This window comes from Lagopus leucura, unplaced genomic scaffold (genome assembly GCF_019238085.1).
Source record: "Lagopus leucura isolate 7727_CA_CO unplaced genomic scaffold, USGS_WTPT01 Super-Scaffold_100004, whole genome shotgun sequence".
Lineage (NCBI taxonomy): Eukaryota > Metazoa > Chordata > Aves > Galliformes > Phasianidae > Lagopus > Lagopus leucura.
Window position 1 is genome coordinate 29304182 of NW_024962264.1, and position 18905 is coordinate 29323086.

The 18905-nt window shown below is 47.6% G+C and overlaps 1 protein-coding gene across 4 annotated transcripts in view; it reads left to right on the forward strand.

Annotated features, from left to right (window-relative positions):
- The window catches only part of PRAG1 (PEAK1 related, kinase-activating pseudokinase 1), a 29000-nt gene extending 11736 nt beyond the window's left edge, over positions 1-17264 (forward strand). For 3 of the 4 annotated variants that reach the window (XM_042872143.1, XM_042872141.1, XM_042872142.1), the window contains exons 2-6: positions 54-434; positions 1550-3270; positions 9479-9636; positions 12091-12830; positions 15798-17264. In XM_042872143.1, coding sequence (XP_042728077.1) covers positions 150-434; positions 1550-3270; positions 9479-9636; positions 12091-12830; positions 15798-16835 — 3942 coding nt within the window. In that variant the 5' untranslated portion in view covers positions 54-149 and the 3' untranslated portion in view covers positions 16836-17264. Of the gene's footprint in view, positions 1-53; positions 435-1440; positions 1462-1549; positions 3271-9478; positions 9637-12090; positions 12831-15797 lie in introns of those variants that run through there. The other variant, XM_042872144.1, reaches the window with a different exon arrangement.
- The last annotated feature ends 1641 nt before the right edge of the window (positions 17265-18905 follow it).

Below are 18905 nucleotides of genomic sequence, written 5' to 3' on the forward strand. Positions count from 1 at the left end.
TCTTTCTGTTTTGTGGATACTGAAACTAACCAGGCAGTGCTGTGCCTTTCCAGATAACTTGGTGACCTTAAAAGCAACTGCAAAATGAACAGCGGAGGACAGTGTAGAAGACGCGTTGGGCTCTTGCTCTGAGCCTCCAGGATTTGAAGATGTCTGCGTGCAGTGACTTTGTGGAACACGTGTGGAAGCCTGGCTCCTGTAAAAACTGCTTCAACCCAAAGAGTTCCCATCGGCTGCAAACACCCCCAGACGTGGGAGCATGCGGCGTGCTCCCGAATGGAGGTAGGAGCAAGCCCGAGAGCCCAGCGTTGGAAGACGAAGGCGTAAATACCTCTGTGTTCTCCAAGCCAACCATTGCTGTGAAGCCAACTATGATCAACTCAGATGTTTCTGACACGTGGGCGGATGTGAATATGAATTCAGATCTGTCACAGGTAATGATTAATCCAGTCAAAGCATGACTTCCCATTACTCTACCTCCGCTCAGGAACACTAGAAGGATCTGATAAAGCCGTTTCATTCTCACTGCTTTTCCTTTTGCTCTTGACTCAGATTTATAGAGCTGTGTTGGTTTCCCAAATTATCTTTGGCTAAAGCGGAATTAAACATTGCTTGTGAGTGCAAAGGAGCTTAAAAACATGCATAGGAACTTAAATGAGCACGTGGGTTAGTTACTTTCCTAGAAAAAAACTACTGGAAATAAGTCCTGGGGCTACAGCTGAGTGTCACTGCAGGAGGCACATGTGAGGTGCGGGAATGGTCCCCTCCTGCCTCAGAATCTTCCGCTCTCAGGCCATGCGCAGAGCCTGGTGTCCCAGAAACCATAGCCTGACTGCCTCGTGAATAGCTAGTGATATGGAGGAACAGGGCTGCTGCAGCCTGGCCACGGGTTGGCAGGTACTACACATCCAGTATGATCTTCTTGTTTTTTTCCTTGGCTTTCCATCTTAAGAACTGAGCTGAGTTAAGTCTGACAGTCTTGAGGCAGAGGAACTTTAGTGAATTTTTTCCCTCACTTCTGGGAAGCAGTGCTGTGAGACCCAATTGGTGTAAATCTCTCTCAGGTGAAGAGATTTCAGATATGTTCCTCCTTCTACTCCCCAGTCCCTCCTGCTGGGTGTCACCAAGCTGCTGTCACAGGAAAATCTATGACAGTCTATAGTGTCTGTGCTCCGGAGAATTTGGCTCTGGAGCAGCGGTGTGAAATGAAGCGAAAATAGCAGAGGAAAGCGCAAATACTCCTTCCCTCTCTGAATCTTTAATTGCATGGTGACTCACAGACAGGATGACAGGTTGGACATGTTTCTGGCAGTGAACCCGTACAAAGAGAAAGGAGGATGCCTTTTTCCAGTGCATTGCCATTGTTGGTAATGCAAGTGGTGCGGGAAGCAGGACAAGTAGGAAAGCCTCTCAAGAGACATCAGTGGGGTGAGCACGGCACAGAACAGTCTGCGAATGCTGGTAAACTTTCCTTTGGTTCTTTTTCTTGTGTTGCTTTCTCTTTCATTTTGCTGTGCTGATAGCACGCTTGTCTCTTTGGCCTGCGCAGGTCGGCTGGGGAATGGTTTCCGGTAAACATCTCCTTCTGAAGTCAGGCGACTCACAGCGGATCTGCCTCGATGGGTTTGGAGCCAGTGGCGTGAGAAAACCCTTCCTGCACAGCCCACCACGCGACTGCCTGTCCTGCTGCACACCCAGCTATTCCATGGTGGGCCTGCGTGGCCTGGAGAGCCACGTGGAGAGGAACGTCTCCATCCACAGCTTGGTGCTGGTGGGCGAGGTGGGCAAGCAAGAGGAAAGAGCCAAGGAGAAGTCTGCCCTGTCACATCGGCCCCTCTGCCCTAATCTGGGGGACAGAGGTGTTGTGAGCTCTGGCAGAAACCTTTCACCCCCAGAGGGTGACTGTGGCCGCCTCTGCTCTGGTGTCGAAGGGGAAGGGGGAGAGTACTGTTCGATCGCAGAGTCCCACAGAGAGAGCCTGGCTCCCCGCGGCTGGAGGCAGAGGGATACTGTGGAGCTCTCCAGGCTGAGTGGCAGGGCAGCAAAGTTCAGTGAGGAGGAGCGCAGGGCTGTGAATGTGGCCTTCTGCATAGCGAAGGAGCGGAGTGATCTGCTCCCCTACACCTTGTGTGCAGAGAGTAAAAAGCCGACCCGTCAGTCTGACACTGCTGCCCTCCCTGAGAGCAGCAGCAAGATGGCTGCCTCTGCGCTGTGCCGGGAGAAGGATGACTTACTTCTCTCCAGAGACCTGGATGGAGGCTCCAGGCCTGAGGGACTGAACGCTCCCCAGCAGGCCTTGGTGGAGCCGCAGCGTGCCCGCCTCACTGAGCCGGCCCGTGGGGATCCCATCTATGCTGAGAGCACCAAGAGGAAGAAAGCTCAGCTGAAGGGGGTTGGTGGATGTGTGGATGCAGAGAAGCTGACCGGTGGCAAGGAGCAGGCCGATGGCACGTGGAGGGATGGGAGCTGGCTGCTGGGTGCTGAAAAGGAGCACCAGGACTCCACAGCCCAAGTGGCAGCAAAGATAACGATTATGGCCGCGCACACGGAGGATGACCACAAGACAATATTTCTCAGCAGCCCTGACTCTGCTGTGGGTGTTCAATGGCCATGTGTCAGCCCTGCTTCCCACCCTGATTTTGGGACTTCATCACCCACTGTTGAGCCTGGAGAGATTTTTCAAGCATCTGGAAGTGAAAATGGCCCAAGGTTTCACTTGGCAGCTCCTACCAAAAACACAGTTATGGAGAGCCCAGCCATCCCCCCAAAGATGTCCAAAAACAGCCAGCAGGGCAGTGAGGAGAGCCATGTATCCCCAGTCAGTTCCTCTGTGACAAAGCTTGGTGACACCAGTAGTCAGGATGGAGCTGGGGCTCAGCTGCCAAGGAGCTGTGCGGATACAGGTGCCTTCAGGACATCTTCTTCTCCATGCACTCACGTTAATGGGATTTCTGTGGAAGAGTCCAGCAGAAGCCTGGCAGGCTCACCCTATGACAGGAGGCAGAAATACTACACCCCTACATGGGCCAAGCAGTGCCGGATAGAGGAAGAGGAGGAAGAAGAGGAAGAGCAGGAGCTCTCAACCCACCCATGGGCAGTGGGAGCTGAGAATGGAAGAGCTGGCGCTGACCTTGTGGAAGACTGCCCAGTGCTGGAGAGTCAGGCTGGGATCAGCAAGTCATTATCTTTCTCCTTTGACTTCCCTAAGGACAAGAGCAATGGGGTGGAGTTTGCACCACCACCACCGCCGCCACCAAAAAAGCAGTCCAGGTACAACCCCGTGAGCGTGTGTGTGACTGCTAAGCTTTTGCAATTGCAATGATTTCTGTAGGGCTTGGTTGACTGGCAGGCGATTATTGTTCTTTTTTCTTCCCTTTCTGAGGTGGATTTTCAGGAGTATAGGAGATGACGACATAGCTGAAAAACTGTCAGATATTTGCAAACCCTGGTTTTTCTTGGCTGTAAATGGTTGCTCTGGGTCACAATACTCAAGTGAGATCAAGGTTCATGCGTTGGACCCTTCTACTGCTTCCCACATCAGTTTTGTTCTGTCTCAGCAGAAATCCGTAGTATTGAGTGCAACCTAAAACCTGAGGTTACAAGCTCATCTTGTAGGTGGCAATGGGCAGCTTCCTTGGTGCTCATAGCAAGGGCCTCTGAAATCCTAGTTTTCAATTTGGCTCTAACATCTTTTTTGCTTTAAAGGTTAACACTTGAAGCTGTACTTTCCTAGGGAGGGCTCCCCTGCAAGCAAGTAATTGGAGTTGTCTACCATGTGCTTATGATGTGTGGAGCCACCTGGCTTCAGGGAGCCTTCCCTTTGCTGGAGCTCTCCTGGGATTCAGGCTTGTGGGCAAGGTGACATCAGGCACCACAAAATGTGTGCAGGAAAGCTGTCCATCTGGGAAGGAAGTCACTCTGCTAAGTAATTAATATAGCAGACTTCTGATACTTGTGTGTATTCAGCTCCCACAGTTGTATTAAAAACAAAACAAAACAAAACAACGACAACAAAAAAAAAGCACCCAGGGAATAATTAAAAAAAAAAATTCCTTTCTGTACAATTAATGAATTAGGCTGTCTGATCACAGGGGACTGGGATATTTCACATTCCGCAGGTGTTCTGCATTTGCTTTATTGCGTAATTCAGTTTTGTTTCCTGAAACTGTGCACTGCACAGTGGATTTGACTCCAGCTCCTTGGTTTAAAAGTTGAGCATTTGGAGAACTTGCTGATGGGGCCTGCAGTCAGGGTTGTTTGTGGTCAGCAGCATCCTTTAGGCTGTGACAATGTTAGGGTTGGTGCATCCATCGCCCTGCTCTCGTACCAGATTTTCAAGGTCTGGCTAACAGAGAGAACTTTAAATTGGTTTGAATTTCCTTTTAACAAAGCATTTTCAAATGGTTTAAAATGACTAAGTAGTGAACAGATTGGGTTTCTCAAGAGAAGGGGACAAGACGAAAAATAGGCTTTAGTTCTTAGTGCTGTTTTTTCTGCTGTAATGCTACATGGTGCTTGATGAAGCTTGAGGGGAAAGAAATGGTCCACAAACATGTGAGCACGCAGATGAGCTTTATTGCCTTTAGAATCAGCGATGGCGCTGAGATCTTCTTTGGCTCTGATACTATGAACCTTATTTCACAGTTGCTGCCACTGGGTGCCTTCTATCAGCCTGTGCTTGGGGTTGTGCTTGCCTTGTGAGATTCTCAGGTCCAGTAGAGCTGGGATGATGTGATGCTGTTGAGTGATCACCTAGGAAATGCCAAGTCACCTGCTGACAGTCCTTTAGCACCTGATTTTTCCCTGCAGAGCAAAGGTCACCAGGCAGGCCAGAAGGATGATGGCCCTGACAGTCAGTGGTTCACACCCCAGCAGTGCCATCCACTTGATGTGCTAGGAATTGTGATCTGTCCTGGTGGGTGTGGAGCATTTTCTTCTCCTTGGAAGGGCTGTTTCAGGCCCAGGCTACATCAACTTTAACAGTAGATTCTGAGTCATCTTGAAAGCATCTGTGTGCTAGAAAGAGGACAGGGAAAGTGAGGACAGGGTATGTGTGGAATGTATGGCCAGCATCTTTTGTGGAGCTATGGAACATGCCATCTGGTTGAGGAAGGTGCTGGCATTGCTCTTATCCCCATTGCTGTAGGCAATGCGTTGTGCTACATGCAGCTGCCTCCCAAAACCTTGATGCCTGCAGCTGAGCCTTGGGATGCCTTACTCAAAGAGCACCACTCCCTGGTTACCAAGGCCCTGCGTGGCCCTGTGGCCTAAGGAGTGATACGATCGCAATGGTGGGTTTCACAAGCCATGCAAACACAGCCAGCTGTTTTGTTTGTTTGCTTTGAGCATGCTCTTGTTTTCATCTCCAGCTTGCCTTCTCTGAGCGTGTTGATGCAGGATCCAGGGAGTTGTTACTTGTGTGTGTCAGCGGGAGGGATGCCTACGTGCACAGCTAGTTAAAACCACCATAGCAGGATTGTGTTACCTGTGCAGCCATTACTGGCAGCTTTAACTCGTGGTAGGACTTGCCTGGTGCTGGTGGAACATCTCTGGCATTCTTGGGCGACGTGCCTGAGGAGGAAGGAGATCTTGCATATATGGTGACTGTGAGACACGTTTCTACTCTCCTAGGCCTGGGCAGCATGTGGGCATGTGCTTTTCCATAATGGAAGAGCCACCACTGTTATGGTTGTGATATTGTCCCTCACAGACACAGGATGTGCCAGCCCAAGACATCCTCTGGTGGGACAGCTGTGAAGGTCCCTTCACCAGATGAGTGTAGATGAGGCCAGGGTAGGCTGAGTGCAGTTTCAGGAAAGGTGTGTAACCATCTTTTTTCCTCCTAGGTCTGAAGCTGTAACAGTTCAATATTATTGACTTTCTTGACTAAACTGAATTGATTAAAGAAAATGTACATGTATTTCAAATTTGAGAAAGAAGAGAATACGCAGCATGTTAAAATTGTCTTTTTTTTTTGGTTCCTCTTTGCTCTAACAATGAAAAGGAGGAAAAAACAGTGCAAGGCACTGATGAGACTCCAGGTTTGCTGTAAGCTCACCTGTACCTATTTCATCCTTCTGTTTCTTCATACAGTTCTTGTTTGAAAGATTACAGATATTTAAAGCTTGAAACTGAATAGAAAATGAGTCAAACTACAAAAGGAAAGAGATTGGAAAAGGAAAATGGCAGCTGGCCTTCTTCCAAGAGCTGGAAGGGTAGTTGGCTATGGAAAGGGCTCACCAGGAGAACTAGGATCCTCAGGACTTCAATGTGCAGTGATGGTTTAAATGTCCTTTGGTGATAAAATTGTGGCATTCACTTATTCTGCACAAGGGATGAGTCCTTGTTGAAATTTATGCCTATGTTATGCAGAGGTTTATGCAAAATGATCCTAATGGTTCCTTCCAGCATATAAACCTTGACTGTTAATCTATTTTATGCGTCTCTAAAACAAAGGAAACGGCACTGCTGTTTTCATAGTAATTAGTGCCACCTTCAAAGGGCAGTGCTTTAGATACCTTCTGGACTTTGAAGAACATGCTCACCTCAGGCAGTAAATGTGTGCAGCTTGGCACGTCATGAAATCCACCACCAATGAAAGGACAAATGAGCTTGAGATGTACTGAGATAGCGTGTTATAGTGCTGCTGTCCAGGATGCAAAAACTGGGGAATAGGGAATCGGAGGGGTTGCCTGAGTATGCCAGGATGTCGTGTGTGGAGGATGTTGAATAATTCTAGTGTGTTTAAAGCTGCCAGAGTAATTAGGAAAGCTGGAAATCCTGTCTTGTTAGATTATTAGATTGAGCTGACTCTTTTGTGACCTGCTCTTTATGCACTCTGGCTTGAGGGTGCTGCTCTTGAAGCTACCACTTAAGGTGCTGAGCACAGATTTGGGAAATGGAGGTATATTAGGCACGGGCTGTAGTGTTTAAAATTAGATCCTGCTCTTTATTTTCAATATCTTTAGATGGAAAAGGCAAGAGAGAGAGCACTAACCTATGCCCTTGATATGAATGAACACTACAAAGGAGAGGAAGTTGGGGTTAGCTGTAAATTGGGATCCTATAGGCTGTTACAGTGAGCAATAGCTCAGCTAATTTTATTGAAATGGGACAGTTTGGCCACAGCAAGCACTGTCAGTAGTTCTTTGGTACAGTGATCAGTATTTAACCTGGGCGTGCTGCAGGCTGCGTGTTGAGCAGCTCCTAGGAAAGGAGGGAGATGTGAAACTAGAATATTTCCAGGCAGTATAAGCTGGCCTGCTGTAGCATCTGAAACAAGAGCAGGATGTCGCTTAAGCGGCGAGCAATTTCTATTTCGGTGTGCCTATTCAGGAACTGCATTTTACATAAGTCACAGCCGTACAGAAAGGAAATGGGGCTCTCTGTACGTATGACTTCAGTGCTGGGCTCGGCAAACACGCAGCCAGGAGGGTGCTGGAGGCGGCCGTGTTGTGCCCAGGTTGCTGGGAGGAATAGGTGCGGCTGCGCGCGGCGGACCTTGCACCGCTGAGCAAAGTCTCATCACTGCCTGAGTGCGGGAATGGTAAGGCAGCGCCGTGGATCTGTGCTTAAGTGATGGGACAGAAACTGAAATGCATCAACTTTTCTTTTGTGTGCGTGTGTGCTGTGTGTGGATGGGGGGAGGAACGTGTTAGAAAGCGTCTCATCTGTGCAAATCAAGGCCAGCTCTCTCCTAAAATCTTTCTTTTTTTATGGATTCAAATGCTTCCTTGATTCTCAACTGCGTGGGTGGGTACCTCTCCATCTATTTCCCCATGTTACTAAAAACTGAGCTTCTGAGCAATGCAGTTATGGGATGATTTTGAATAGTTTACGTATCCATATGTATGTATATATATATGTGTGCATGTGTGTATATATGTATACGTATAGTTTTATTTAAAAAAAAAAAAAAAAAAAAAAAGAATTTGAGACCAGCTGGTTGCCAGCAACAGAGCTAAAAATCTCAGTGCATCTCTTGCTTGCTCTTTTTACTTTTTCCTTTTAACCTGCCTTGTGTGATGCGTGTGAAGTTTTGCAAACCATCCCGCAGAGGCTGGCTGCAGTGACCGAGTGTGTGTGGTAAACTCATCACCGGCGCAAGATCAAGAGCAGTGGCTCCACCAAGCTGTACCTGGGGTGGTTTTCACAGCCTCATTTTGATCAGTCCCTGAGTATTTTTAGAATGAGGCTGCTCGGGCAAGTGAGGAAGTCTGGCAGAAGTTTCTTCCGGGCTTCTCCTACGTGCTGCTCTCCATGTGGTTGTGTGGACATGAGAGTAAGTGCTTTGTCTGGACATAGGGCAAAATGTTTCTTAACCGTAAAACACTTGTGGCATCGGCTTGGCTTGAGGAAGAGGAGGGACTGTGTGTGTGTGTGAACAATGTGTCACAAGAACAGCCATGTATGCCTTTTGTTTGTCTTTCTCAGCAGCCATTCAGCTCTGATTAGGAAACGCCAGATACCTTCCAGCAAGATAGCTGGTGGAAGCTGTTTTTCTTTTTTGCAAATTTTCCAGCAGCCTTTATATGTTCTCATTCAACAATCTGTTGAGTTTTATCAGTAGATTAGCAGTTTTATTTTTTTTTTAAAAAAAAAAAAGGGGGGGGCGGCCCCCCAAATAGCCTTTGTTTACTGGCCATAGAGTCTGAACTGTACCAAAAATGGGGTGTTTGATTTCAACACCTCCTGTTGTTTTCCAGAGAAGAAAAAATGAAGAAAATGCAGGGGAAACTCTTTATCACGTTCTGTATCCTGCTTGCCTACAAGTGATCGTTTGAACTGTGACTCTGGCAGGACATAAGGACAGCTTATGGTTTATGTATTTATTTCTTTTAGATGGAAGTTGTATGACCTTTAAATGGAAGTGGGCCTTACATTAAAAATTGCATGGTAGGTCCTGGGTTTGGCATGCTCTTGTTTTCTGCAGAGGTCATTCTTTTTTTGGAAGATGTCAATCGTTACAACGATGCACCAAGGAAATGATGATTGCCAGTGATGGAACTTCCTTATCCTCTTGCCTCTGCCAAGTAGGAGCTGGATTCTGATGCCCAGTCCTTCTGTAAAATGGGAGAAGTGATGCTTTGCCTTTCCACTGAGTTTTACCAAGGGCAAATAATGGTGGGTCCCCACTTCCCAGTGGCAATGGCCAAAATGGGATATGATTCAGGACCACACTAGGAAAAAGAAGATGCAGACCAGGGTTGGGTGCTGTCACCCCAATGGGTCTCTCTCTGCTCAAACGCAGCGGGTTTCTCATGGGGACTGGTGCTTTGCAGGGCTATAGCTTGCTCAGTGTCAGTGGGATACGATCCCCAAGTTCTAGAGCAAGAAGAGGAAAAGTGCACAAGGTAATAGCGTGTCAGTATGGGTGTGCAGAGATCAAGCTGAGGCTGCTCTCAGCTTGATTCTCCATGCAAAAGTGTATGCATCATGTCTTTTGCTGTCTCCTGACCTCTCTGTATACTCTCCCTAGGCATGTTCTGAAGATGAACCCAAATAACGCTGAGTTGGAGAGGGCCAGCAACAGCTCTGCTGAGAGCCTGAGCCCACCTTTCAGGAGCGTCCACGTCAGCTTCACAGCTGGCTCCTCCGACAGCCTCAACTCTGACACTCAGGCCGGCAGCGATGGCAGTAAGTGGCTGCAGGGTAGAGGAGAAGTAGCATTAGCACTGAGGAGGGATTGCCCTATACTGAGTACCACTGCTGGAGCAGCATTTGCAAAGCAGCGATCACAGGGATCCCATAACCTAATTCTCCTAGCAAACCACTGTATTGAATCATAGAATCATTAAGTTTGGAAGAGACCACTAAGTCCCACCATCACCCCATCCCCACTATGCCCACTAACCATGTCCCTCAATGCCTCATCTCCACATTTCTTGAACACCTCCAGGGGTGGTGACTCCACCATCACCCTGGGCAGCCTGTGCGAGTGCCTCACTACTCTTTCTGAGAATAAATTTTTCCTAATATCCAATCTGAAACTCCCCTGACAAAACTAGAAGTCATTATTTCACCCTCCTGCTTCTTGATACACTTAAGATGAATGTGGCAGAGCCAGATCAACATCATGGTTTTTTCCTCTTTCATTTGGTCAGAGCCAAATCTGTTTGTCCTGTGATTCTCCTCTTGTCTGGATGAAGCCCCTGTCTGAAAGCAGTTCTGTTTGTCTTGGTTGTGCTCCATACATTGCCCAAAGTTGCATTCATGGACAGTCCTTAAAGGATTTGAAAAGTACCAGACTCTTGTGCTAGTAGTTGATCTCTCCCTCTCATTGTGTTCCCAGTTGTTTCTTGAAGGGGGAAAATCTGCCTGCACTTGTTTAACTGAAATTAAAAAATACTAATATGAAGTCACTTTCTTCATAAGTGTGTAACTTAGACATGTGCTAACATGTTTGGCAGCTCAGAAAGTATTTCCTTTTTGCAAAAGCAACCTTCATGTAGTGGAAGTTCTGTCTTTCCAAGAGCAACAGCGTGCAGCTATAAAATTAAGAGCCAGAGCTCTGGAAAGTCAATTTTTCCACTTCTATCTTGGACTCTGAGAGTGAGACTGCCAGGAAATTGTACATGGGGAAGGAGAACTCGCATGCGTCAGATCTTTACTTGCAGGGCACAGGAGCAATTTGCAGTCAAAACTTACACAAGACAAGAGGATTTCTCTGCCTCCACTAGCAGAGGCGACTTTAAACTCAACTCAGGAAGGCTGTGCTTTAAACTGAGTAACCTGTATGTAATTTTTTCCTCTTGCTGATGTAAGCAAGCAGTTGTTATGCAGTCAGCCATTGTGTGAGGTGAGCCCGCATTAATTTGCTATGCTGTCAGATGTTAAAATATGGGGCGGTGTTCAAGCCCTTTGCTGCAGAAGGAAGGACTCTACCCTGAAGGTGCAGAGCGCAGTACGGAAAGTTATGGAAGGCTTTCAGTTGTTAACCTATGCTTAGGGCAGAGCCCAGCAGCACATAAAAAAGAGGCGAGAGCAATTTGGCGTCTGTGGGTGTGCATGTGAACTTGTTGCCAGAGGTTCCAGTAATGCTGCTTGTTCCGTAAGTTTCTATCAGATGAATCCTACCTCTTGAAGTGGGAATCTGACTGCATATCCTGGTGATTGTGTTACTCTTGGACTGCATGCTGAAGAATTCCTCTTAGCTGCATCTTCTGTTAAAGCCCCTTGGAGTGGAAGTGGCAAGACATACTCTGCTGAATGCCTCGTCTGCAGTTCTGCCAGTTTTTTGATAGAGGGGATCTTTCCTGCGGACCAGGCAGGGACTCTATTTTTTTCTGTCTCCCTGACCTGAAAGTCTTGGTCTTTATTTCAGTGTCAATCATCCTTTTTCCACTTTTTTCCTCTTCTGCATCCATATTACTTGTCTCCAGCCAGGTAGAAAGGCAACAGCTACAGCTGCCTGAATGAGTGTTCCTGTACTTGTGTAAATGCTGTAGGGAGCTGAAAGGGTTTTGTGGTATGCAGTGGGGCTGGTTGCCCTCTGAGCAGGGAGGTCTGATGTAAGCTGGGGACAGACAGTGGGGAGGCCAGATTTCTTCAGAAGAGTGGAGCTTGCCAAACCCCATACAATGACCCTTACCCAGTGTAAGGCAGGAAGACGTGTTCAATATCCTTGATTGGGCTGCTCTGCTCATGTTTAAACCAGAGCTGTGTGTTGCATGAGTCACTCTTATCATGCCATGCTGCTGAGGCACTGGGTGGCAGCTCCCAGGTGAAACAGGCTTTGCTTGAGAGATTGCTGTCCAACAAGAATCCCTGAGATCTTCATTCTTACCTCCTTCTGTATGATGTCACAGCTTAAATATTTATCCTCTACCAGCTTTTTGCTATCGTGCATGCAGTTCATAGGAAAGCAATTTCTGATCTGCAGACCATTCCTTTAGCTAGCTGGTTGCATCCTGCTTTTCAGAGCTACTGTATTAAACCAGATTAAAGACCCAACCCCTATGGTGTAGCTTTGCAGGTGATGAGAATTGCCTGTTGGGTACTGGTGGAGGTAGCTTGTAGGGATGGCAGGTACATGGAGAGGGGTCCGTGCTCTCCACCGTGGATGAAACCCTGTACTTTGCTGTCTCCTAGGACACTCGTCTGAGCCAAACCACTCACCCCCTCCAGCTGAAATCCTGGCCTTTCCCCCTGTCCCCTTCCCTCCTGCCTCCGGTGATGACAGTCTCTCTTCTGTCTCAAGCCGCCCGCCTCCTCTGCCTCAGAAAAAGACAGTGAGCAGGACAGTGTCCTCCCCAGATGGCTTTTTTGGGGGACAGGGGTCTTCAGGCAGAGCAGCTGGTACTGCTTGCCCCAGGCTGAACGTCAGCCATTCTGAGAGCAACGTCTGCCTCCATGAGGACTCTCCTTTCCTCCACCCGGCCAGTCTCAGAGGTCACCCCAGCATCTTCTCCTCCTCAGAGTCCCTGGAGAAAGGCTCCAAAGGAAATGGCTACTGGGGCTCAGCCACCAGCAAGAACACAGGGACCTGCGTCCCCAGTAGAAACCTCCAGTCCCGTTCTTCCTCGCAGCTCAGCATGTCCAGCCAGGTATCATCAGGCTCCAGCCTCCAGCTCCACAACCTCCTGAGCAATATTGACAGCAAGGAGGGGGTATACGCCAAGCTGGGGGCCCTCTATGCTGAGTCCTTGCGCCGCCTGGTCGCAAAGTGTGAGGATTGCTTCATGCGGGAGCAAAAGAATGAGCTGCACTTCAATGAGAACAACTGGTCGCTTTTCAAGCTGACATGCAACAAGCCCTGCTGTGACTCAGGGGATGCAATCTACTACTGTGCCACCTGCTCCAAGGACCCTTCCACCACCTATGCTGTGAAGGTAAGGCCGTGACAAAGGTAAGCCTGGGCAAAAAGCTGCAGGCTCTGCATCCCACAGAATCGTAGAATGGCTTGGGTTGGAAGGGACCTCAAGGACTCATCAAACATCAACCCCCATGCTGTATGCAGCACTGCCATCCTCCACATTTAATACTAGATCAGGGCCCCATTCAACCTGGTCAATAGCAGAGCTGGGACTGAATTTCTGGGTTCCTTTCCATTGGGCACCAAATGAAAGAGCAGAATTAGCAATACAGATTTAAGAATCATCACCAGAATTTGCTGGCCTGTTTTCTTCAGGTTCATCATTCTCATAGCTGAAGTTTGGCAAATGAAAACCCCTCCCAAGATTGCTAGTTTTCCTTCACACCTTGAAAGAGTTGATTTGGAGATGTAGGTTTTTGTTGTAACAAATGTCAGCTGGGTGCCTACTTCTTCAGACTGCTGGGGTTTACAACACAACCTGTTTCTCTCTAAAAAAAACTTTGTGCAAATGCTATGTTGTAAAGTTAGCATTGTTCACCTTTGACAACAGAAGCTGCTTAAAAGCTATCAAATACATCCATTTTCCCTCTGCCTGCCTTTTAAGTGAAAGGTTTGATCCAGAAACTGTGTGAGTGCTTGCATGATCTTGAAACTACAGGCTTTAAGATTTTTCAGGTCTCAATTAAACAAGGCAAGGCTGACCTAGACATGCTGTGTAAGGTCAGGCTTGCCTGAAATACATACATTCCTGTCATTGTGTAGAATCTACATTTGAAATGGAAACTTGAGGTGCCATGGTCAAGCTCTCTGAAACCTAGATCAATAAACTTCATGTACATTTCATGGATTCAGTGTTCTTGACCCAAGTTACTGCTGGAATACTGAGCCTTTAATTTCTATTTGGACTTCAGCCTAGGGGAAGTTCATTGCTGCTTCCTCTTCATATTGCTTTTAAAGACCTAAAATAATTCCCCAAAAAAGCAATGCTAGAGATGCATTAAGCAAGAGAAAAATTTCTTCTGAACTGTTTTCACTAGTACAGCCCCCAAGGGGGTGTTTTAGCTAAGTGATCACTTTAAAGCCAGTTGATTTTTTTTAAAGAAAGTAGGGTCAACCCAACAGGAGGGCTCCAAATAACCAGAGTAGAGTTGGATGGGGGCTTGCTGCTAGTCCAACGCTCAGAGCAGCAGCTTCTCTTACACGTTATTCCTAATCCATGGAAAATTTCCTGCAGAAACCTGAGAACTGCATGGTGAAGTGGCATGTTCCTTTTCAATGCGTGATCCCCTGTGGTACATGCAGACCTTCCATCTTGCCTGCTGTGCCTGGGGGGGTTCAGAAGCTAAGCTCTACTGCTGTAGTGGATGAATTACTGCCAAGGCAGAAACACCACATTTTAGTCTCTTAATGGGTCTGTGCTTGTCTCCCTGTGCTCTTGCTATGCTGCAGAGCACTGCAATAAAGCCAAAACCGGTCCAACAGGGCAGTGCTCTGAGCCAGCATTAAGTGAAGTTACGTATGTGCTTATGCGTGTGCACTCGCACATCTGCAGTGTTCCAGTGGGCCACCTTCTTTTTGGTAGATGAGATAGAGAATACTCGTAAAGCTTTACCGTTGGCTGATTTCTAACTGCTCCTCCTGGCTTGTGGTACAGATTTTTGGACATGTAAGAAATCACAGACCTGTAGTTAAAATTAGATTTGGATAACTCATGATGGGTAGAGGACCTGACTTGTGCAGCCAGAGCCAGAGTTTGGTCTGTGCAAAGGCAGGCATGGATACATCTAAATTAGCTGGAAGGACCCAAGGTTACATGAAATGTCTTCAGAGGAATTAAGTCAAGATACACTCTACTCCTTGGCTTCTTTCTCTGCTTAAAGGTGAATGACTAATCCAGCCTCAGGCTCTTACTTGGTCTTGCTGCATGGAGGATGCCTCTGGTGCAAGTGAAAGTCATGAAGATCAGCTGACTGGGGAGGATCTCCCTGACCCTATCTGGTTGCATTTATTCTCCTGAGGATTCCTCTTTTCCCTTGTCCTAAGCCTTATGAGTCTTACCCATGTGCAGGAGGAACAAGCAAATTTGAGCAGCAAGGATATGGAAAGCTTCCTCTGCCATTGGAAACATTTGGGCTTGCTGTGACCCAATCTGCAGTCTGTCCAGCTCTCCAGAGATTATCTTTCTACAAAATAAGCATGTAGCAGAGTATTTTTGTTTAGAAGAGAAAGGACAATAGGAGCTTGAAATGCTCTATCTCCACACTATCATCTCATCTGAGTGAATTACCTGCAAACGCCTGGATTCGAACTGCTGCTAGTGGAATACAAAAGCAGCCTGCTTCCCTAGCTCCTCTCTATTATTGAATTTATTTTAACTCAGAGGCAAAATTGATTTCTTGTCTGATTTTGCACGCATGCCGTGACTGGCAGTGGCACGCTCCAGGGTTTGAAACCTTTTATGCTGTGTTTCAGCCTGTTGTTGATTCCTGTGGGTAAGATATAAATATATCCCTAAATAAAAGGGGGAAAAAAAAGTATAATAGAAATGCCAGAAGGCCCCATAAGTTAATGGATACTCCCATAATAAAACTGGTTTGGAGTTTGCTTAGTCTTTAATGCTCAAATACAAAATGAAATGAAGACAGAGTCACATTAGTTTAAGGAAATCTAGACTAGAAAATGTTTTGTTTGTTTGTTTGTTTGTTTTTCCCCTTGAGTTTGGAGCTTTATCAGTTATTTCTAAATCTGTTGTTTGCTCCTACTGTCTCCCACTTTCCTCTGGAGCTTTTTTTTTTTTTCCCTGTGCTGATGAGTATAGTTTGTTACTGGTTTTCTTCAGCCATTGATCAGGGTAATTACTGAAGCAAGGAAGTGAAGTGTTTGAGGAGGATGTGAAAGGAACTCCAGGATGCAGAACCAAAGAAGGGTGCGGTGGGAAGAAAGTGCTGACAGATAAGACATGTCTTTTGGTCTCTCCTCACAGATATGTAAAACCCAAGAGTCCAAGGCAGCTGCTTCGTACTGCAGCCCCCCAGTGCCAGTCCACTTCAACATTCAGCAGGACTGTGGGCATTTTGTGGCCTCTGTCCCCTCCAGCATGTTGCTGACCTCCAGTGTGGGGAAGAGCATGTCTGGGGACGGCCTCCGTCCCTCCCGCACCACCAGTGAGCATGACTGTGTGGTGGTCATCACCCGCGAGGTGCCAAGCCAGACCACCGCCGACTTCGTGAGGGACTCGGTGGCACTGCACCAAGCCAAACCTGAGATGTACGAACGTCGGGTTTGCTTCTTGCTCCTCCAGCTCTGCAATGGCCTGGAGCATCTAAAAGAGCACAGCATCATCCATCGGGACCTGTGTCTGGAGAACCTTCTTCTTGTCCCCTGCAAGCCCCCAATGAGCTGTGCGAAGGCCAGAGATGACAGAAATTTGCCCCGCCTCATCATCAGCAATTTTTTGAAAGCTAAACAGAAGCCAGGATCTGGAGACTCCAAACTGAAGAAGAGCCAGGCCCGGCTGGCCCCGGAGATTGTGTCAGCTTCTCAGTACAAGAAGTTTGATGAGTTTCAGACTGGAATTCTCATCTATGAGCTCCTGCACCAGCCCAACCCCTTTGAGGAGAAGGTGCACCTCAAGGAGCAAGAGTACAGCCCTGAGGACCTCCCTTCTCTGCCCAGCCTGTCCATTTACTCCCGGGGGCTCCAGCAGCTGGCCCACCTGCTTCTGGAGGCAGATCCCATCAAGCGCGTGCGGATCACCGAGGCCAAGCGGATGCTGCAGTGCTTGCTGTGGGGGCCACGGAAGGACCTGACTGAACAGCCCCTCAGCCACGAGGAAGCCCTCCACCAGGTGCTTCAGAACTGGGTGGACATGAAGCGTGCCCTGCTGATGATGAAGTTTGCGGAGAGGGCTGTGGACACGGAGCGGAGCGTGGAACTGGAGGACTGGCTGTGCTGCCAGTACTTGGCCTCTGCTGAGCCTGTCTCCCTCTCACACACATTAAAACTGCTGCAGCTGCTCTGACCTTGGACATGTCTCAGAGGTGGCTGAGGGCTCCCGATTGCCTTGCAGTGAAAGGTACACAGCCCCATTAAAATGTGAGAGGCTTGAATCTTGGCTGTGAACATGTGTTCATTTCCTATCCTGTGCTCTGATCAATGTAAGACATGGTTAGTACCCCGAGCACTAATTTGTGAGCAGGCAAAGCTGGGAGCCTACTCCTCTAAAGGAGGACTTTTTTTGTATGGTAAGTCTGTGGACTAATAAACTCCTGCCTTTGTGTGCATGTTTCTCATGAACAAAATGTACTTGAGTTGGTTTCTGCACATGTAGGATGATCCTTTGTCCCTACTCTGATCACCAGAGTGGGCAGGCTGGCTTATTCTTCCTGGGAGCCAGAGCAGTACATACAACTCTCCTTTGTGAGGAAGAACCACAAGGGGCTTTCAAATTCATGTGTGTTTTGACATCCATTTTACAACAAAAATCATGGCTGTATAAGCTGTATTTTCTGCTGTGAGAAACACATTGTCACCGGCCTATTACCTTCTCTAGGTGCTAATACAGCATTGCCTTCCTGTCTTGAACTGCAGCCTTGTAGCTGCTCATTTGTGCAAGGATGAGAGAGCTAGGATGGGGCTGTTCACAGAGATGATGCTGAATGCTGGAATTACCCCTTGTAAAGTTAATGAAATGGAAAATCCCCAATTCACCTCCAAGGCCTCGGGGAAGAAAGTCATGGCCAGGCCACTTTGCTTTCCCCATCCATCCAACACCTTCCCATCACCGGGTAACTTACCTGTCCCTTGTGTGTAGCGTTTATTTAACCCCTTAACTGTGAGATTAGCTGGCCTGGCCACAGTAGCCTTTGGTATGAGAGGCCCTTATTGCTGCTGTGTTTTTGTAACAAATGTGTAGGGCAGGATGCACTGTGAATGTTCTTCCAACAGATGTGGCACCATGGAAGAGAGCAAAGCTGCTCAACCCCTTCCAGCTCCTTTCCCTCTATCAAGACATATGGCAGCCACCTGGCTTTGTCTTGATGCCTTGCTGCTGCTAATTTTTCAGGAAGATTTGGGGGCTCTCTTCCACTCCAGAACGAAGCAGAGATGAGCTGCCCTGCTACAGTTCTGCAGTCATTGGCTGAGGAGTAGGTTTGGGACTTATGAAGAGAGCCCAGTATCAGCTTTGTTGAGGGAGGACATGACTAGCTGAGCTACCCCCAGCTCAGCTGAAAATGAGGAGAAAACTTTCCTTCAGTCTCACTTCACTTCCAGCTCTAGCCTGCTCTCTTGTGGGAATTTTAATTCCCCAGGATTTTTGACACATTGTACACTTTCTGTGAATCTTCTCCAGGCTTCTCACCTGGATTTTTTAATCTATTTGGCTGTGGTTGCTGCTGATGGGAGGGGATGGTTCCTTGGCTGGGCACCCATTTGCAATGAATTTCCCCCAACCCCCTTAGGGAGGAAGCCTTGCACGTCCCTGCCTGCTGAAAGAATGTGAGATGACTCCAACTGTGACTGTCGGGGATTTTTTTATGCATTGGCTTTCTTGCGCCTGACTTCCATACACTTCCCTCCAATACAGGCAGCGTGAACCTTCTTGCTTGGGAACCACTGTCCTGTGGACCATCCTGCATGCTTTACCCTGGAAACTCTGGCCCCAGTCTGCAGCATGTGATCTTATAACAGTGGTGCTGGCAAAGAGAGATAGATAATATATGTGGCAAGTGGCCTGCAAGGCTCAGCTCAGGACCCAAACATCCAGCTAGCCCACATAAAGCAAGGTCGGATCCATTTTGTATGCTGACTTTAGTAACAAACATCCACCCTGAGATTGCTGTGACGTCTGCATGGTGTAGGATTTGAACCTGATTGTAATGCTTTCACTTAAGTTGGGGTGTTTGAGACTGCTTCTGGTACTGATCCTGGTTCCCTGCAGCAGCATCTCCCGTATATCAGAGGCCAACAACAGTCTTGTAACATTTTCAGCTATATTCTGGTGACGTTGAATGATTGGTTTCATGCTTTCATATAAACAAAATCTCTTAAATCTACATTTTCCTAATATCTTTCCCTCTGATCTCATGCT